The sequence below is a fragment of the Mytilus galloprovincialis genome, chromosome 6 (genome assembly GCF_965363235.1).
Source record: "Mytilus galloprovincialis chromosome 6, xbMytGall1.hap1.1, whole genome shotgun sequence".
Lineage (NCBI taxonomy): Eukaryota > Metazoa > Mollusca > Bivalvia > Mytilida > Mytilidae > Mytilus > Mytilus galloprovincialis.
Genome location: NC_134843.1, coordinates 42,095,733 through 42,116,231, shown reverse-complemented (window position 1 = coordinate 42,116,231; position 20,499 = coordinate 42,095,733). Strand labels below are relative to the sequence as shown.

The 20,499-nt window shown below is 31.1% G+C and overlaps 1 protein-coding gene across 3 annotated transcripts in view; it reads right to left on the bottom strand.

Annotated features, from left to right (window-relative positions):
- Positions 1–2,464: 2,464 nt before the first annotated feature.
- The window catches only part of LOC143079610 (uncharacterized), a 59,780-nt gene continuing 41,745 nt past the window's right edge, over positions 2,465–20,499 (bottom strand). For 2 of the 3 annotated variants that reach the window (XM_076255041.1, XM_076255043.1), the window contains exon 2: positions 2,465–12,227. In XM_076255041.1, the coding sequence (XP_076111156.1) occupies positions 9,130–12,227 (3,098 nt within the window). In that variant the 3' untranslated portion in view covers positions 2,465–9,129. Of the gene's footprint in view, positions 12,228–16,971; positions 17,339–20,499 lie in introns of those variants that run through there. The other variant, XM_076255042.1, reaches the window with a different exon arrangement.

The following is a 20,499-nucleotide window of genomic DNA, read 5'->3' as shown; positions in this document are numbered from 1 at the left end:
ATACTGCATAACTTGTGTAAGATGTTAAAAGTATTGCTATATATATTTTGATTTCAACATTTGCATAATCAAAATTACAAAAAGGCGAGACATATCTCTCTGATAACAGTTTATTGAATTTTACTTCTATGCCCATGTTGGTAGGCAGGCTGGATAAACGTAACACTTTCTTTAAAACAAGATAAACCATGGATAAATGTGGCTCAAGTTTGGTTCTGATTGGTCTAATTTGGTCCAGGAGTTTCAAAAAGAATTTTGTAAAATGTTGGACTTGGTGCCAAGTGATGAGAGTAGCTCTTACTGGTACACTTTTCCTCCTGGTATGTTGCCATACTGTATGCCAACTTTCCATTTGACCAAATACGATTGGATATAGTTTTTGACCTTAATGGTGTAGATAAATATTGGTGACAATTCTTGGTGATAGATAACAATCAAAACTGGTACGAAGTATCATTGATATTCTTCAGGTTGATCTTTACAATATGACAGTTGTTATCCATTCGTTTGATGTGTTTGAACTTTTGATTTTGCCATTTGATTGGGGACTTTCCTTTTTGAATTTTCCTTGGAGTTCAGTATTTTTGTGATTTTACTTTTTACCATAGTCCTTAGCCAGAAATGATATCACTAATGTTAAGTTGTGTTCTGTTCATTGCTTTTGACGGTTTCCTGACAGATTAACACTTCACCATGTTTCTGACCTTGACACAAGTTCACCATGTTTCTGGCCTTGACACAAGTTCACCATGTTTCTGGCCTTGACACAAGTTCACCATGTTTCTGGCCTTGACACAAGTTCACCATGTTCTGGCCTTGACACAAGTTCACCATGTTCTGGCCTTGACACAGTAAGCAAGTAAGTTAAATTTCTGTGCTGAACACAATTTTGTATATTTGAAAGGAGAGATAAATGTTTAAATTCAAGCTTACAAATGTTCAGTCATATTCAGGATTAGATGTTTTTATGATTTGAGTATCATCCCAGCCTATTAAAGTCAGTCTATACTGGACCTCTAATAGTTAAGCAAATTGTGCTGAAACCTGTATGGTGACCTGTCATTGCTTACATCCCCTTTTCATTGGAAGATAATTGTCTCATTGACAATCAAACACATCTCATTCTTATTTTTAAAATGTCCTTGACTGATCTGACCAACCAAATTTTTAAGTACTAGTCCACATGATGACATGTATACTTAAGGTGGTACCTAACACTACAGGGAGATAACTCTGTAAAATCAGCTAAACATTTTTATTACGTTGTGTTGTAAAAAGAATATTAAGCTTCACAATGATCAAAATTGGTGTTTGTCAAACTGCTATATAACCAGTGTAATTTTTCTGACAAAACAGATGGTTCAAAATTTTAAAAATTTTTATATTTTTGTTAAAGGATCAAAGTAAATACTTCGTTAAAATTTTATGAAAATTAAACGAGCAAAATTAATTTTAGTGAAAGTGTTGGGTACCACCTTAATCAAACTGAGCAAACCAGTCTGCTCTTTTTTTTTAAAACTTCTAAAAGAGGGACGAAAGATACCAAAGGGACAGTCAAACTCATAAATCTAAAACAAACTGACAACGCCATGGCTAAAAATGAAAAAGACAAACAAAAAACAGCACACAAGACACAACATAGAAAACAAAAGAATAAACAACACGAACCCCCCAAAAAAACTAGGGGTGATCTCAGGTGTTCCGGAAGGGTAAGCAGATCCTGCTCCACATGTGGCACCCGTCGTGTTGTTTATGTGATAACAAACCCGGTAAATAGTCTAATTCGGTAGGTCACATTCATGAAAGGGAAGGGGATTGTAGTTACGATGTAAGGAACATATCCGATATCATTTGTGAAATGGTTATTCCATAACGGTCAACCAACTCGTGATGGTGTCCGTAAAATTTACGAAGGGATGATTTCAACTTCACCATTTGGAACTCGTGGTTTAATAGCTTCCTTGTGAGCAGCAACCCTCTATCAAGAAAATCATGATAAGAAATGCAAGCACGGGAATATCGTATCAATTGGGAGATATATACCCTGTATGCAGGTGCTGCTGGAATGTTGCTACTTAGAAATGGAAAGTTTACAATTGGAAAGCTGAAATCATCTCTTTTGTCGTAAAGTTTTGTTTTCAACCGACCCTCATTGTCAATTTCTAGATGTAAGTCAAGATATGAGGCCGACTTAACTGTATCTGTGGTATCCTTTATCTCTAGCTCGATTGGATAGATGTGTTCCACATAGTCACCAAATTTTGAATTATTTAGTGAAAGAACATCATCTATATAGCGGAAAGTAGAGTTAAAGGATATTGCTAACTTCTTATCTTTCTTCCTAAGAAGTTCCTGCATGAAGTCAGCCTCATAAATGTTGCATTATTGACAGAAGCCGCTACAGTGATGCTTCAAAATGAACTTAACAAGAATCGGCATAAATAACATTGAATGAAAGAAAGAATTCATGTTTTCTTCAGCTTTTTATTTTAACAATATTGTTGATAGGATATGGATTTATCAAAACATGTAAATACAAATATATAAAGTCAAAAGAGAACATATCAGACTGCAAAGATTTAAGAATATTAATTATTTAAGTTATTTTCTATCATATGGAAACATTGTTTCATTTTATATATTATGCAAATACATAAATTTCCTTATAGATAAACATGTCATTACTACATGCTTGCAGATTGAAGATAATCTTATCACTGAGGATTTAAATATGTTTTTTGACAAGAAGTGTAAAATCAGTCACAATAACAGACAAAGAAAAAAAAACACAATTTTTTCCAAAATTTTTTTAAGTATTTTTAAATTTTCAGAAAGAGCATAAACAGAGAGAACTCAACATAAATGTCATTTCTCTGCCAAAATTGTTATTTATAAATTCATTGCACATACAAAAATGATATGTATGTATGTATGTATGTATGATACTTGTGTTTTAAGTAAATCATTCCAGTCTGATCATCAGAGAATGAAAAATGAAATTTTCAGAAACATTTTCAAACTGTTTACTTTTGAATACTATAAAATAAAGCACTCAAGTGTTAACATATTCATCAACATTTAGTATTCAATAGTACAGTAAACACATAGTTTCTGAATATAATAAAGTAGATAAATGATATGTAAAATGTAATGGTTTTCACAAAAATATGTACATAATTGTAGAAGTCAAACAGGATTTCATTCATTTAAAGCAAACTCAAATATACATGGATAAATGCGAATTCTGACTATGCCACAATAACTAGATATTAAATGTAATAAATATTTGCCATTTTCAACATATAAAACAATTTCTTATGCAAGTAAATTTCATTCCATTAAATAAATACATATCTGTTTATTTTCCTATAAAAAATCAGTTTAACAGTTCAACAAGATTCATACAGTATGCAGAATTATACAAACCTTTCGGCCAGTGCTCTTTATGGAAAAGGGGAGTTGGAGTTGGGTAAACGGGATTTCAAAAATCTACACTTAGAAGTAAGGGTAGTGGCCGTTTTAAAGTTATATCCTTTTTATCGCAAGCTAAGGAGAAGTATTTATAAGGAACATGAGCATTCAATCAGATAATTAGATTGATTGATTGATTGTTGGTTGCTTAACGTCCAGTGGCAAATATTTCAGATAATTAGATATGTTTTCTCTAGTCAAATGGTTTCCACTGTACATAAAGCAAACAAAAATCAAATGAATATATGAATAGTTTTGAGGGTTTAATGCCAGTTGAGGCATATTCTTATCCTAATTGACAATTTCACAGACGAATTATTAGTGAGACTTAACAAGAGTTCCCTTTAAAGACCCCCACAAAGGCCAATATTTTCCAATTTGTTTAAAATCTGTAGACAATGCAGAATAACAAAATTTAATTAGATCCTGTCAAGTATTTTTTAGTTGAAAAAGCAGTTAATTATAAAATGTGACAGTTGCCATCAGATAAAATTATTTTTTTATATTTTTTACATAAATTTCTAATAATTTATATTCTCTTCATCAATATCATAAATATCATATGTAAATAACAGATGTTGACAACTGAATTAGCATATCTTTTTCATAAATTATATAATATTATCAATGTATCAGGATTCTATATCCATGCATTGCATGTGTTGGCAGAAAATCTATTTAAATATTACTTTGCACTAGTTTTCCCCAAATATATATATTCAAATTCAATTGATTCAATGACAAAGCATTTTATTGTCACCAATTTTTTTTCAAATTCCTCATTTTCTAGAAAAAAATCATTAAATTAACACTTGTGACAGTTCCTGGATATAGATTTTTTCTTAATATTTTGTTCTTATGTAAATACAGTTGTAAAACAAGGTCAAATGAAAAGAAACAAATGAATGACATAATTTCTTAAAAAGTTATCTCCCTTAGTCCATCTTAATCTTTGTTTATCTAGTTTGCAGTTTTCTCCCTTTGCTCATCTTATACTGTAAATCAACTAGGTTTTTCAAATACCATTTCAACCTTTTTTTTCCGAGCCAATCCGTTGAGATTTAATTTCAAACTTTGATGTATTTATGCAAAAGAAGATCAAGATGGACATATTCACCTTACTTTTCAAGTCACCAAATTGAATTGCTCGCAAAAATAATAAGTTTGTTTACAGAAATGACATGTTACTTGATTGAGTGCTTTGTGACATTTTTGGGTATCCTAGTGGTAGTAGACTTGACATGATCTATACAGGTAGATGTCCCTTAACTGCCAAGCCCATTACCAAAGGTCCTCTTATAAATAGTCCCATTTTAAGTTTTAATTAGATAGGAAATATGGACATTTTCTGGTACTTAATATTATTACATAGATATTTAATTGATCATTGAACATACCTGAGTAAAAGTTTGACAATTTCGACAAATACCTAGTATCTACACCTAAGAAAGACTTATCTCCCTTAGTTAAGATGACTTAATGATATTTTTTGTCTTCATATCTGCATACCCAATGACAATTCATGTCTGAAGGCATTAACCAAACTGATATGGTGTTAACTGACAGATGACCTAAAAATGTCTTTCCCAGCATTGAAATGTGTTAAAAGATTAGTTAAAGCAAATAATCTTAAAAATCAATCTTCTAAATTACATGTAATAGTCTCTTATACAAGATTCAATTTTCATTTACTTTTCTTTATCTTATTCAGGAAACTATTTTTTTGCATGCAATTTTCTACTTGGGAGAAAGGATTTGAAAGGCAGGATTTATTCATTTAGAATGTATTGCACCACATGGGATAATGATCTCTCCTAAAGATTATCTATATTTCTCCCATTAAAAAGGTTTATCTGTTCAATAGGACAAAGATCTTTTTGATGTATGACAAAGAAACACAACACATCTAGATGATTTCTTTGTATATAAAAAATCATCGGCTGACAATTTGACAAATCTTCAAAATAGTCAATCCATATCAAATTTAATTAGTTTAAATCCAATTTTTCTTTGTAAATGGTATACATACCACAGCTGACACACATAAGATATGATTTTTTTTATCAATATTGTTAATCTGCCACGATTGATATGTCCTAACACCATCAAAGATTATATAGACAGCCGGAAACAGATGAATACCCTGAAGCTGAACTAACGAGAAAAAATTAAGCTCTATTTTATGTTGAATGATTGCGGCAAAATATTGCTCTGGTATTTTTGTTGTTGAAAAGGGTGGACAAAAATAAATTAAGATCAAATAGATTTGTAATTAGATAATTCATTTACGGAATTAAAATTCCCTTGTAATTTATGGCAAATTTGGAACATTTTAGACAAAAAGGGGAATTTCTAATATAATACCCATTATGCCTAAACATTTGTAGTGACGTCAAGGTCATTTTAAAAATAATTACAACACCGTAATAGTCTTGAGGATTTGTGACAGTATCAAATTACATAATCATGAAAATTACATTTAACAAGATTTTCCTTATACATGCTAATTAATTGTTTCTACATCAACAACATTTTTAGATAACAGAAGTGGATTCTGATAAATTACAGCTTTATATTTGACAAGTCTGTAAGTGACAGCCTACTTAATTACTGCGTGAAAAATAACAAAACATGCAAGTGTTACCTCACATTGTACTCTGAAAGACAAAAGGATGAAGTAAAGGCAAAAATTTAGGTCGAAATTTACTAGTACAAACTTGCATTAGAACCATAAATTCCTCATTAATTTAAGAAACTTTTTAAAGTCAAGGAAATTTTGTATCAAACTTCTTCCAATATTGTATTAAGGGCCATGTCAACAATTTTACTAACATGAAATTATTTGTTGAAGTTTTGTTAAATCTTGAAAAAAAGACAGCAAAAGCTATATATTGAGATCTTAATATCATGTATATCTTTCATATTCCTTTTTTCTGATAAGGCATCAAATATTTGCAACTGGAAATTACCCTTACAATAATCATTTAATCAACCTACTTTTCTTAAATCACAAATACAAACAAGAATCTTATCTTGAAGAATAAATTAATTCCAGATGAACCCTTGTCTCCCCTCTCCAAATAAAGAGAAATAATTCAACAAACTACTGCTTACCTTAAGCAGCAAGTTTTTGCAATGTGAGTTATCTCCCATGTTCCAGATAATGATAAATTAATCTGGTTCAGGGTAAAAAGCATTTAGGAATTTGGTTGCATGTTTTAGTATACTAGGCTAAACTGCTTTTTAAAACAACAGAACCATTTTTGAACCATTTTTCAAGTTTTAAGAGATACATGTAGGCTACAATGTCAGAAAAGACTAAGACTATTTACAAAAATATATAACTAAAATTAATCTATTAATTACTGTTACAATTAAAGTTTATTCTGTTTAATAAATTAATATTTCAGGTACAGATACTTTTTTAAAAACTGCATAAATATGTATGATTAAAAAATTGATGAAAATAGCAAATACATATATTAAGTAGAAAAAATAACTCAACAACAAAGTAGCAGTATAATAAAGCAAATAAAATAAATAACAACAATTTAGACAGATTAGATCTGAAATTATTAATATTATAAAGCACTTAGTACTAACAGTTCATTTTGATATGTATACAATAGACACAACCTATTTCTTTCGACTTTGTTTTATTTAATAAATAACTGAAATAAAATGATTCTTAAGGACCAAGTCCCTATTGTGGAATGATAAAATGTACATTTAGTATTCAAATAGACACATCTCAAAGAAAACATTAATATCTTCTATCTTTATGAAATATTATTTCATTTATTTATAGATATCAGGGATTTCTTTAACTTTCTAATTTTAGATTTATGGCACAGAACATGACAATGAATTAAATCATTTGTACTCTAAAATATTTTTATGAAAAATAATTAAACTGATTGACAATTTTAATTGTTTAACAATTCTCAATCTTAATATAAAACTAGTTTCATTGTTTTAAATACTATAATAAAGTCGTGCAACAAACTCTACAAAAAACAAATTTTAACCCTGAAGGTCACTCCATAATTACAAAAAAATATCTTGCAAACAGTCATTGCTATTTTAATTACTACAGTTGAAATTAAAACTACTACATGTACAGAGAAAATGCTTGAGCAATTTTGATTTCAACTGCTATATATCATTTTTTTTTTTTTTAAATAACAACTAAAACCCTCTAAAAACAGACATCATGATTGCTGTCTGGTTTGAAAAATGCAGAATGGTATCGAATCTGTCCCATTCTATATATAAATTTAACCGAAACAAATAAAAATAAAATTTTTATGAATAGCTGGTTTCATCAATCATTATTTTTCATCTAATATATAATATCCATTTAATTTATACACCTCGATATAATATGACTTACAAATACAATAGTAAAATTTAATACCTGTTTGTTTACCCAAATTTTTATTAAACTTTTCAAATTTCCTGTTTTTCAATTGTTCAAATATTTGAAAATGAAAAATCGTTTAAATAGCGTGGTAAATTTATCACTGTCACCCAACGGTTTATGACATGATTTGTTACATTGTAAATTTTTCCTGACCATCAGAAGAAATTTATCCTTTGGTCCCTTATCTCCCTCACAAATCAATATTAATTCAATACAAACTATAATATAACACAAATTCTTGTCTCAGGCTGCCATAGATTATACTTTGGTCTAACTATAACTGTACTAATTTCCATCAAATAAACATTTATTCCTAATGTTTTCTTCATCTTACTTATAAAATCATAGACTTGTTTTTTTCAAATAGTTATAGTAAGACAAATGTCTTGACAATTTTTTTGAAACACGTTTTTTAAACATATATATGTAAATAGAAATAAGAAGTAACATACTGTGGATTCAATAACTATCGTGGATACCATTTTTAATAAACTTTGAAAGGAGCAAAGTAATAAAACCAAGAAATGAGGTACTCTCAAAAAAGCAACTTTTCTTGAAGCACATAAATTAGAAATTAGCTTTATATGTCCATAGGGTAACATGTCATGCTTCTACTGTAAAATTTGCATATTTTTTGAACCACTGAATCTGGGTCAAACCCCTAATTTGGCATACATACAAAGCCTGCATCATGATGAACTTTACTACCAAGTTTCATGTTGATGTGAACACTACTTCATAGTGAACAACTTACAACTTAATTTGGGAAAGATGCATGAACCAGTTCACTTAGCCAAGATTATATTTTATGTGTGGCATAAAAAGGGAGGATTTTACTCACAGTTTAAAAGACAAGAAACTAATTTTAAATTGAAATAACAGAGAGTTCATGGAAAAGTTTAAAATTTTGGAACTTGTTCTAAAGCCTCCATCTCTAAAACTAGAAAAGTAACAACAAATATGTCTTTTAGACTGAATTTGGATGAAAAAAATATCATAAAAACTGAACCATATTAAATTTACATATTATTTTATATGAAACCAATCAAAATTTGGCCTGACAGCTTCTCAGACTTGAAATAACCAATATTTAAAAAAAAAGACTGTGTTCAAACATGAACATCACAAAAAAGCAAATAAAAGCAAAAAAATCAGACTTCTAGAAAAGAATATACTGAAATTAGTACAGTTATCGTTTAGAAATTGCACAGAGCAAAATAAAATGTATATATATGTTACAATTTTTCTTTTTTTACTAATTCTTCTGCCATTTTAAAATACTTAGAAAACTTGGCAGTATGGTCTAGAGGAAGATAAACATAAGGACTCATGTTAAAGGCCTCTTTTATACCATATTTCTTAATGGTGGATAGATGACATCGACTTAAATGATAACGGTATGTTCCTTTTGAAGCAAAATGTCTGCTACAAGCTACACAGTGGTACTCTACGGCAGAATCACTACCACTGTCGCTATGACTACCCTCAGATATACCGTCCTCCACAAGGTCATCCTCATCAATTTCTCTTTTCACAGACAAATTGAGAGGAACGGAGACTTCAGGCGACCCATTTAAAATAGTCCGACTTGAAGAGCTCATTCCAGGAATATCAGTTTTTATTATGAGCTTCTGTAATTTATCAAGAGGGTGTTCACTGTCTAAAGCTTGTCCATAGACAAAACTACTCAATGAATCCAGTGCCGATGAAGACTTTTCAGCATTTTGTTCCTCTTCGTCGATATTTAAATATTTACTACTCAATGATTCACTTGTAACTTTTGTTTCTTTGAGTTCAGCAGTTTCTAATTTTGTACTTTGTTTAGGACTCGTCTGCCTTTTGTTGACATTTTCACATAATTTTTCAAGTTTTTCTAATTCATCTTTTGTCGAATCATCGGCTTCACTATCATTCATCTCTGATTCCTCTGGCTTCTTTGAAGTATTTTCCATCATTAGAGACGGTTGGAAATATTTCCTATATTTTTCAAACTTCAAAAGAGGACTTAGAGACTCCTGCTTGTCAAACATATTAACCTGAAACTTGTTTTTACCATAGGTAAATTTTGAACTAAAACTTTTTTGAATGAACGATTCCATGGCTTGGAGAGCAGAGTTGCCACCCCTATCTGTCCCTTCATCCTCTGGATTTAAAATATCTAACATTTTAACACTATCAGATTTTAGTGGATTTCTGTCTTCGGATTTATCATTTTGGTTTTTTTCTGAGGATTTTTGGTTTTCATTTAGTTCTATGGGTTCAGTTTTGATATTGTTTAGCTTTTCCGGAGTATCTGTTAAAGAATCTTGATTGATTTGTTCTTGTTTTATATCACTGTGTACTTCATGTTTCAAATCTTTCTTTTCTGAACTTTCAAGTTTCACAATTCTAGACTTTAAATTTTCAGAATCTTTCCCATTACTAGTTTCAATTGGGTCAACTTCAAAGTTTTTATTTTCTTCTCTTACATTTTTTGACTGTAGATTGTCAACTTTTGATTTTAACTTTTGAATTCTTGATTCAAAGGCATCAACCATACTTTGATGAAGACAAGCTCGTACATGTTCCACAAATGAGCTTGTTTCTATCTTATCACCACAGTTTTCACAACTGATCATGCTATCGTCCATTAAATCACTCTCAGGACTACTAGCCGATAACCTGTCTTGAGGCGGTGATGACCTAGAAAGAGATTTTTTACGAGTGTCACGCTCTGTGCTTTCCTCACTTACCGGTAAATATTGTTGAATATTTTGTTTTAAACTTAATTCTGCAGTGTGATTTTGAGTTCGGAGTATGTTTCGTTTATGATGTCCCGATAATATCATGTGATTAGCTAGTCCTTCCATGTCAACAAACATACTATTGCATACTTTACATTTGAATACACATTCACGGTCAACGTCACGATCACAATATGCCGAACACTTGTGTGTACGTCGTCCATGTTCAGAACTTACAATTTTTGTATAATGCTGAGTCTGCATCATGTGAACTGTCAACATAGGCAATGATTTAAATGATTCTCCACACTGCATACAGCGTAGAATTCGTTTGGTTTGTTCTGACTCTGTATTCAACCACATATCTTGACCGCGGACAAGTTTAGGATATTCCATCAAGTTCGCCTTTTTCACACCAGCAGGGAGATGTCCAGTTTCTTGAATATGTAAACTTAAGTCATACAATGAAGTAAATGTTTTAGTACAAACACATTTATGCCTAGTGTACTTATCATCTTCATTATCATTGCTAGAATTCTGCTTTTTGAAGTTAGAATTCAAGTCTTTGTGATTATTTAATGACATTTCTGATTTTTCGCTCAAGGATTTCTCAGATGTTTCGGTAAATGGCGGAATAGGGCTTTTCTTTTTTGGTAATGAGGATATGGAATTCAGCAAAACATTATCTCCACAAAAAGTTTTGTTAAACATTTCATATGATAAGGGATGCAACCCTTTCACAGGTTTTTGTAATTGTCTTGTGTGATAGTCACCGCCAAATTTTTGTTGCAAACTTTGTAGACTAGATTTTACGGAATCTGGGAACATTCCATTGCTGTACTTATGACGAGATTTCAAATGAATATTTTCCGCTATATGACTTGACGTGAGTTTACTAGAACCTGGTGAGTATGACACAGATGAGGATGAGGATTTTCCACTTCCTGTTTTCTTCGACAAGTCTAGAGGTTGGTCGTCATATACTTTCAGATTGGGTTGATAACCCATGGAGTGAAATGATGAAACAGCTGAAGGCGAAAGGAAGAGTCTGTTTGAATAAGGCTTTGATTTCAACATATGTTGCCGTGGATGCATAGGAGCATTTTTAACATTCGACAAAAAGGCAGGAGTAGGAATGAGTGGCACCTGCCACTTTGACGAATGAATGTGTTCCTCTTTAAACATCTTTTTAGGTGGTGAATGATGATGATTGTTCATAAACAAAGGTAATGGATCCTGTCTCATCAGTCTTTTTAATGGAGGTGTTTCTGAACGACTAGATTCTTTACTACATTCTTGCTTATCCATGATATGTTTAGTGTCTGATATTTTTTCACTTTCCTCCATATTTTCAGTTTTTTCTTCTTGTTTTATTTCTTCCCCGTCTACCATGATGTTTTTGTCATAGTCGCCATTCTCCGCATTCAAACTTCCCTCCTCTTCATCATCTACTTCAGACTCTTCCTTGTGACCATTAGTAGTTATCTCCCCTTCATCCACATCCTGTGAATCTGTTTCCATGGTTACTGTATCACAATCTTCATCACCATCACTTTCGTCCGGGTTATCATCATTATCTTCTTTTTCTGACGATTTCTCATCACCAATAGCTGTAACAGAAAAAATAAAATTAATTTTACAAGGTAAAAAGTGTTTAAACAACTTTTAAAAAAAGCGCTGAGAAATATACCTCTTTTCCCATGCATTAGTAACACAAATGATTTAGCTTCAATTCTACATTCAATTTCAGGCATACGAGTTCAGAAAAACTAACAATGCTTAGTAAAGAGTAGGAAATCTATACTACATTATTTCACATCCAAGAAAATACCAAGCAGTTTCTTTTTTGAAAACAAAAACTGAGTATATATAGTGTATACTTGTCAAAGGAAAAATGGTTGCATAATGCAAGAAATCTTGCCAATATACTAAAGTGGCTCAATGTGTTTTATTTCAATTATCTAATTTGTCACATTATTTGGATCTGGTCTAACGGTCATAAAACTTTCGAGCATGATTTTTGTACTCAGACTCAAGAATCAACCAATCAAAATGCTGGATTTCATATTTCGAGCATGATTTTTGTGCTCTAAGCACTGAGCAAAGTTTTATGCCTTCAAGGCCAGGTGGATAGTTCTTTCATTGGACTTCATACCACATCTTCTTATCTTTATATATGGATCATAGCAAGAATTTCCTCTATGAACTACAACTTGTTTGTCAATATATATTTTGCCACCCCTAAGTTGTGTCTTGTCTTTCTTAAACTATTTTGATTTATTGTTTTATTACATCCACCAAACTATACGTATAGCATTCTTATTTTTCTCAATTTTTGATTATATAATGAAGCTGACGAATAATATCCGATTTTAATTTCCACTGCAATTTTCAGGTTAATATCACATATGGCAGTTCACCTGTAATCATCTTTGTTTATTCCTAAGCACACGAAAACATGTGAACCTGGATGCACTTTATGACATAAAGTAATAATATGAATTGTCATAGACGGATGCAATAAGTCATCTGCGCTAGATTTATTACGAGATGACAGTTTGACAGTCAGATGATTGTGTTTCTTGAAACTGGAGATGAGACCATAAAAACAAGGATGGGTTTCAAATTTAGGAAAATATTAAAACAACCCTAATCCATCACAATATCGGGTATTTTAAGCCCGTCTATAAATCTGTCAAAATGTAGTATATAAAACTACAGTAAAAGTGCCTAAGATTTAATGATAGGTGACATTTCAGTATGATAAAATATGTCATCTCTGTGCCAAATAATATTAGTAATAAAATTTGATATATTCTGTTCAAGTTTTAAATTTAATACAAAAATTAATACAGTGTGATTGTAAAAGCAATATTCCTCTTGGTTACAGAGCCAATACTCTCTGTTGTCACAGCCTTGAAGACTAGCATTATGCAACATGATACTTATACACTCAAATTTGACAAATTACCAATTTGACTAGTACAATAATTTTTTTGGAGTTATCTCCCTTGTACAAGTTACCTCCCATGTTTCATAGCCAGATTATATAAGGAAATGGCAATGGATCTAAATTCATTTTTTTAACTGCTTTATTTTTTCATTACATCACTTTAGAAATGGTGCACTTTTCAGAATAATGATATTTTTAGCTGGATTTTTCCATATTTGTAGAAAAACCTAAAATTTTGCATTTCAACACTTCTTTCAATAAAATAAACTAAGAAGAAAATAAGCATGTATTGCTAAGGGTAACTTTTTATCATTTTTGGGGAGTGCATTTCAATTTATATTTTTAATGTAATAATGTTGTGTGCAGACTTTAACTGTTCCCTACATACGACAACATTATATGAATCACTATTGTTTACTGATGGATACTGATGATAAAATGCAAATTCTACCGTTAAGCCCTGCGGACTAGATAAACTGCATATATATATATTAATTTATCAAATACAGCAACCATATTTTTTCAGGTTATATTTCACTTCAATTGTAAGCAATTTCAAGAAACAGTTAAAAGATAATACATTATTATCTGTCCCTGCTCCTGTATCATATCCCTTTAAGATGACGCTGTATTTCAAGCATTTATATATATCATTTCAAACAGTTTCCTTTTTTTGGTCAAACACCACAATAAGATTTTAAAGGAAAATTGCTTCAGTGCTAAAAAAATATGATTTAGTAGGTTGACTGAAGAGCTACAAGAGGTTGTACCTTTTTGTTTTCAACTTAGTAGTACAATGTACTAGAAATAAGTCTTACATACATGTAAATACTTGTAATGTGGAGTAGTCTTGCTACAAGTCCAGTATTTTGTTGTGATTTATTTCTCAATTATGATTTCAGAGTTCTACTAAAAGTGGAGGACAGAATGTCCACACCAGCAAAAATTTTCAAAGGAAAAGCACAACTTTGGTATTTTGCAATAGACATAGTAGACTTGCAGATTTTTTCAAGGACAACCAGGGAAAAAGTATTTTGAAAACTCTGTGATATATTTACAGAAAACTAGCATAATACTGATTGCTCAAGGGCAGTTAATATACAAGGATTACATTGACCAATGAAGTTGGATTACGAAATATAACCCCCTTGCACTCATCACATGTTTCGTGCAGTTTCTTAATTATAAAATGATTATGAAGGAATGCATAAACAACCCCACCTACCCATGATATCAAAACAGCAATTACACAAAGTCTTATTATCTTTGATGTATATTTAATGGCTTTATAAGTACGTTAAATATGCAGTCTGACAACAATTGTGATTACGGAGACATAAAATGTCCACCTGAAGACCCCCATTCTTTTATCCTCCATTTACCAAATGATTTATAGAAATTTTCGAAGTTTTATGGTGTTTCTATGCACAAATCCAAGCGAATATATATTTCTATATTAACTTATATTGATTTAATATGTCAGGTTGTGTTTTTATGAAATTTGTATAGAAAATAAATCGTATCAAAAATCGATGGAAAATGACAGAATACATCTTTAATTCCACCAGACTTAATGTATTATGTGTTCAAATGAAAAGAAATTCATCACTCCAATAAATCATATATAATAGTCCAATAAATCTGAAAACTGAAAGAAAAAAAATATTTTCATAGTTGAAGGGTGCTGTATATCATAATCGAAAAAACCAGATCCAGAAAACTGCAGATTTTGCAGTCATCGAGCTTGAAAAAATCAGACTTTAGTTTAAAATTTATTTCTTAATCAGTCTGCTAACTAACAAGCTGTAGGACAAGAACGTACTTGCTCTTCATAGTACTTTTCGAGGTTTAAAGCAGGAGAAAAAAGATTTTCAGACAGACAAAAGTTCAAAGCTGTTGTATATAGATTTTGAAATTTGTTGTAGCTATAAAATGATGTTCATGATGCTGAAGCAATAGCAGGTTCTGCATGCAAAAGCCCAATATTAGGTTTTAACTTATGTTTAAAAAATTTTGAATCTTTCATGGTAAACTATGAAATAATATAGTAACATCCACAACATAGAAAGAACATATTATAAAATATCAATTGAAATGGCTAATAACTCAATCAAAAGACATATAAAACACAAGTGAACATACACTGAATGAATAAACATACAGGTAATATGTGACATGTTGTACACTGAAGTTATAAGCCTTCTTGTATTTAAGGATATGCATGACCTTTTTCTACTCTACTGAATTTTCTATGTAAAAATATCACTTATTGAAATTTCAAATTTTTTTAGTTTTGGATTTCTGAAAGAAGAACTTCCAAGCATTGGCCATCAAAAACATTTGAGGTCATACTAAAATTAGGGCTTCACCACATCAGCAAATATACCATCAGGGACATTTCTCCCTACTGCAGAGGAATTGAGAAGAAACAATATTACATAACAGAAAGTCTGATTTGAAGTAGGAACAAAAAATGTGGTGGGGTTTAAAACATTATACCACTGTACTAAAAGGGGATTAAACACAGGACCCCTGACACAGTCAACCCTTAATCTAGTAACTTTGTAAAAGAGTACTTTTTTACTTGAGTAGGTATAGTGATCTGAGTTATATTGTGCAAGTGATTATTAGGGGCTCAATACGAAGACGGTATAGTGGTAATATTTTAATGAACACTATTCTTTACTGATATATATTCTAGTTCAGAATCAGCTCAACTCCTGCAGGGACAGTTACCCAAACAACACAATAACCCTTCTCTCAAAAAAAAAGACATCTATGGTTAATTTTTCTTAAAGTTATGTATGAAATAATGAGATAAAAAGTGAAATCAATCCCCGATCACATTTCTTCATCACTGGACCTGATCTTTTCAAGGGGTTTAACTACTCCCATCTTATGTCCACCATTTTATCTAAATTCAATCAATGTCCTTTATTTTTTTTTTAATTTTTGGTATTTTGGGAGTCACATGCAGTGGTTCTGAGTGAACAATTATAATACAGAATTGATTCAGACATTTGCAAAAGTTTGTTTGTCCTTCAGTATCTGTATGGGTGTTTGTGTTCTAAACTAATTGCCTACCACCCTTCCCAATTGCAACTAGTTTTTTCCTCTTCTTTATAAAATGTAAACAATTAGTTTTTTCTTCTTCTTTATAAAAATGTAAACCAATAACTTTTTAGAAAATGTTGAATTTCATTTCCTACTATAAAACTTTAAAAATTCAAATCTCATATCTTCCTTATTCTTACTTTCATTCTAGTCAATACCAAATAAAATAAATTACAATAAAATAAATAAGAATGATTTAAAGCCGATATAAAACAGAAAATAAAACCTATCCTTCCTGATATTTTTTTTTGCTAAAATAGTTACGTAAGGTTTGATATAATCCTTACCTTTATCTTGTGTTATGATCATAATGACAACATTCCAGAGTCACAAAGTTTCAAACTAACACTCCATAATGAAGAATTATTGTGTAGTCAACGCTGATTGATGGTTACATTTCACCTGCTGTAACTGAGGGACCATATTTACCTGGCCGCTCAGGTGTGTCTGTTTGACAAAAACGTAATACCTGTCAAGAGACTGATAAATTCGGAACCAGATGCGGACCCTTACTTTTACCTGTCTGTTTTTTACTGGTTTGACAAAAAAATCGGCCAGTTTATTGGGTGATTAGCGACATATTGATTTTTGCCTTGATAGCTGTCAAAGTTAAAGTATCTGTAGGGCAGGTCATAGGATTTTGTCATTTAATATTGGTTTGTTGTGCTATTAGCAAATCTCCTTGTTTCCTTTTCCCCCCAGAAAAAAATGTCTGAGGGCGGATTTTTATATTGCAGAACAAACTGTTACAAGATGGACAGCTATATTTATATCAGAAAGTCAAATTTGACATAGTTTAATATAAAAATAAATATTAATGTTATGTATGCTTGATATTTATCACTTGTGTACATTACAAACATATTAATTTAATTCACTTTCAGATTGTATAGTGTTAAGTAGAAACTTTAATGTTGTTTTAAATGTAAATACTTTGGCAATAAGATTTATTTTTATCATTTTGTCAATTAAAAGTTGAAAAATACTTGCTGATTGAAATTATCTTTTAACCTACCGAGATTTCTTGGTAAATGGGAGTACTTATATAATGTTCAGTGGCAAATAGTACTGGGATCTATAATGGGAAGGATAACCATGTTGTAGCAATATGAATGTGACCCTTATTTTAACTTTAACCAACTTATTGGGTGAAATTCTTAAAAGCATTTTGAAATAGAACTGAAAATGGACATAGGGAATGTGTCAAAGAGACAACAATCTGACTATTAAGAGCAACAAACAATCCAAGGCCATCAATAGATTTTCCACACAGCAAGAAGATGCCACACCAGTTACTAAGATAGGCTTCAGCTAGCCCCTCAACAATAATGTTTACAATTTCAGCAAAAAGGATGAAATATAAATACATATATATATATAACCAATGTTCAAATGCAGCATAAATAAAATCTAGGCCAACCCCCATCCCCTAAAGCCCTTGCCATCAAAAAGAAGGAAAGCCAACAAAGACTCAATGCTGGAAGTAACTGCAGAACCACAGCTCCTATGGTCCTTGTGATGTGATATCATTTTTTTTTACTATATCTGGACCATATGCTGGAATGTGCCCTTGTTTTCTACAGTTTTGATATAACTTAGAGCATACTGTTAATTCAGAAATTATTGCTATGTGTTTATTATTGCTAAAAATGCGACAGGAATATAATTGCAATAATTGAAAGTCACATTTTAAAATTTTTATTTGAATTAAACAGGATTTTTCTCCATATCGCAAAAATTAAAATCGTATTTAGTCTAAAATCACAAAATATCAATAATAAATGCACGCAATAGTTTCCGAATTTACAGTACATTGTACTTGTTTCTAACTTAAATGAGATAAATTACTAAATGCAGTCACTAAATTCCAATTTTTTTGGTAAATTTTGCCGTCTGTCATTGTAATCTTTTAAGTAGATGATGAATGTACAATTAATTCACATGCTCTATAATCGTTTTTAGTGCATTACTTATAGACTAGAGCAAACATTGCATTTATTTGTATTGGTTGTTTCATGTCTTGAAGTGCAAAATAATTAAATGATGAATTTGTTTCTGCCAATGTTAAGCTTACATAATGACATCCATTGCGGACAAAGATTAGGTTAGTCTAAGAAACATTAATGTCCTCTTTATAATACAGTCTTGTGTTTATTTTTTTTTTGCATGACTGTATGACATTGCTACACTCAATCCAAATAGATATAGGAAGATGTGGTATGAGTGCCAATGAGACAACTCTCCATCCAAGTCACAATTTGTAAAAGTAAACCATTATAGGTCAAAGTAGTCTTCAACATGAAGCCTTGGATCACAACGAACAGCAAGCTATCATTGGCTGAGGTTATTGATAAACCAAGCATTTACTGTTACTGAAGGATCTTCGTTTCTTATGATCATTTGCAACTTGCAAGACTTGGCCCTGATGGTTTTCAGCTTGAAATATTATATGAACTTATTTACAGTCTATTGACAAATTTGACCTCAATAAATGTATTTTGATATTTTGTGTGGTTTGATTGCTGTCTCATTGACATTTATTCAAATCTCTTTTTGTTCATATTACAAACCATTTCATTACACAATATAAAGCCTTACAGTCAAGCAATATGTAAACTATATTTATACCTACTATTATTTCATTGACCTTGGAGTATATAATATTGTCATAAATGATATTAGCTTGAAACCATATATATAATCAAGTCCATCAAAGCTCATAAAAGAAGGGATGAGCTCCCATCAATAATAATTTGTTTAATTATTTTCCTTTTAATGTCAAAATAAATCTTTCATTTGAAATCATCGGGTATCATAATTAAAAAAAAAAATCAAAAATCGTGATTGAGGATTTGACAATCCTCGGAATTTAATAGCGGGTAATTTGCTATACAATATAAGAAATTACACCTGTCTATCCATACAAACAATCCTATTATAATCACAATTGGTTGATCATCTTGCAGTCCAAGATATCAAACAAGCTGCAATTAGAACCTTATACTTTAATGTATTTTAAATATTCCTGTTATGGAACATTTACATAATTTTTTTTCCTAATTTGAGCAAGACTTATGTTGTTGATGTCATTGACAGTTGAGGAGGGATTTAAATATAAATAAAAGAACTTTTCTATACTGTGACCTCTAAATACATGTACATTACAACTCGTACCATTATAACCCCCTCAAATACATTCGGCATCAGGCCTACGAATCTTGATCTTATTTAAAGGTTCAGGATGAGTTCAGATGATATTCAGGGGAGGATCCAGCCATTTTAAAAGGGGGGTTCCCAACCCAGAGTAAAAGGGGGGGGGGGTTTCCAGCTATATGCTCCCATTCAAATACATTGATCGTCCAAAAAAAAAGGGGGGGTTCCAACCCTGAAACCATGTCACACTGTACAGTAAAAATATACAAAGATTGCCATTCATTATCATGAAGATGCTATGTCTTGAAGTTGTTGAGAAAGACAAGACAAAAATGTGTCATTTACAGACAGAAACTGAGGAAAAACCAGGCTACCACTAATAATACCTTATTCCAGCAAGCTGCTTGTTTTAAATTCTTATAAAAAAATGACATAAATTTAATAAGTTTATAAACAGATGGACAGACCGACATAGCTGATGAGTAAAACTAGTACATGTAAACAATACCCATAACTTTCAAGGCTAAAAGTGTACTCGTGCATCTTATCTTTTGCTACTTTGGTCAACAAACATCCACATGACTTAATTCAGTACCTTTCATGTTAAGACAAGATCATGCAATGTTGGAAATTTTAATTAACAATCATCGATTATGTCCAAT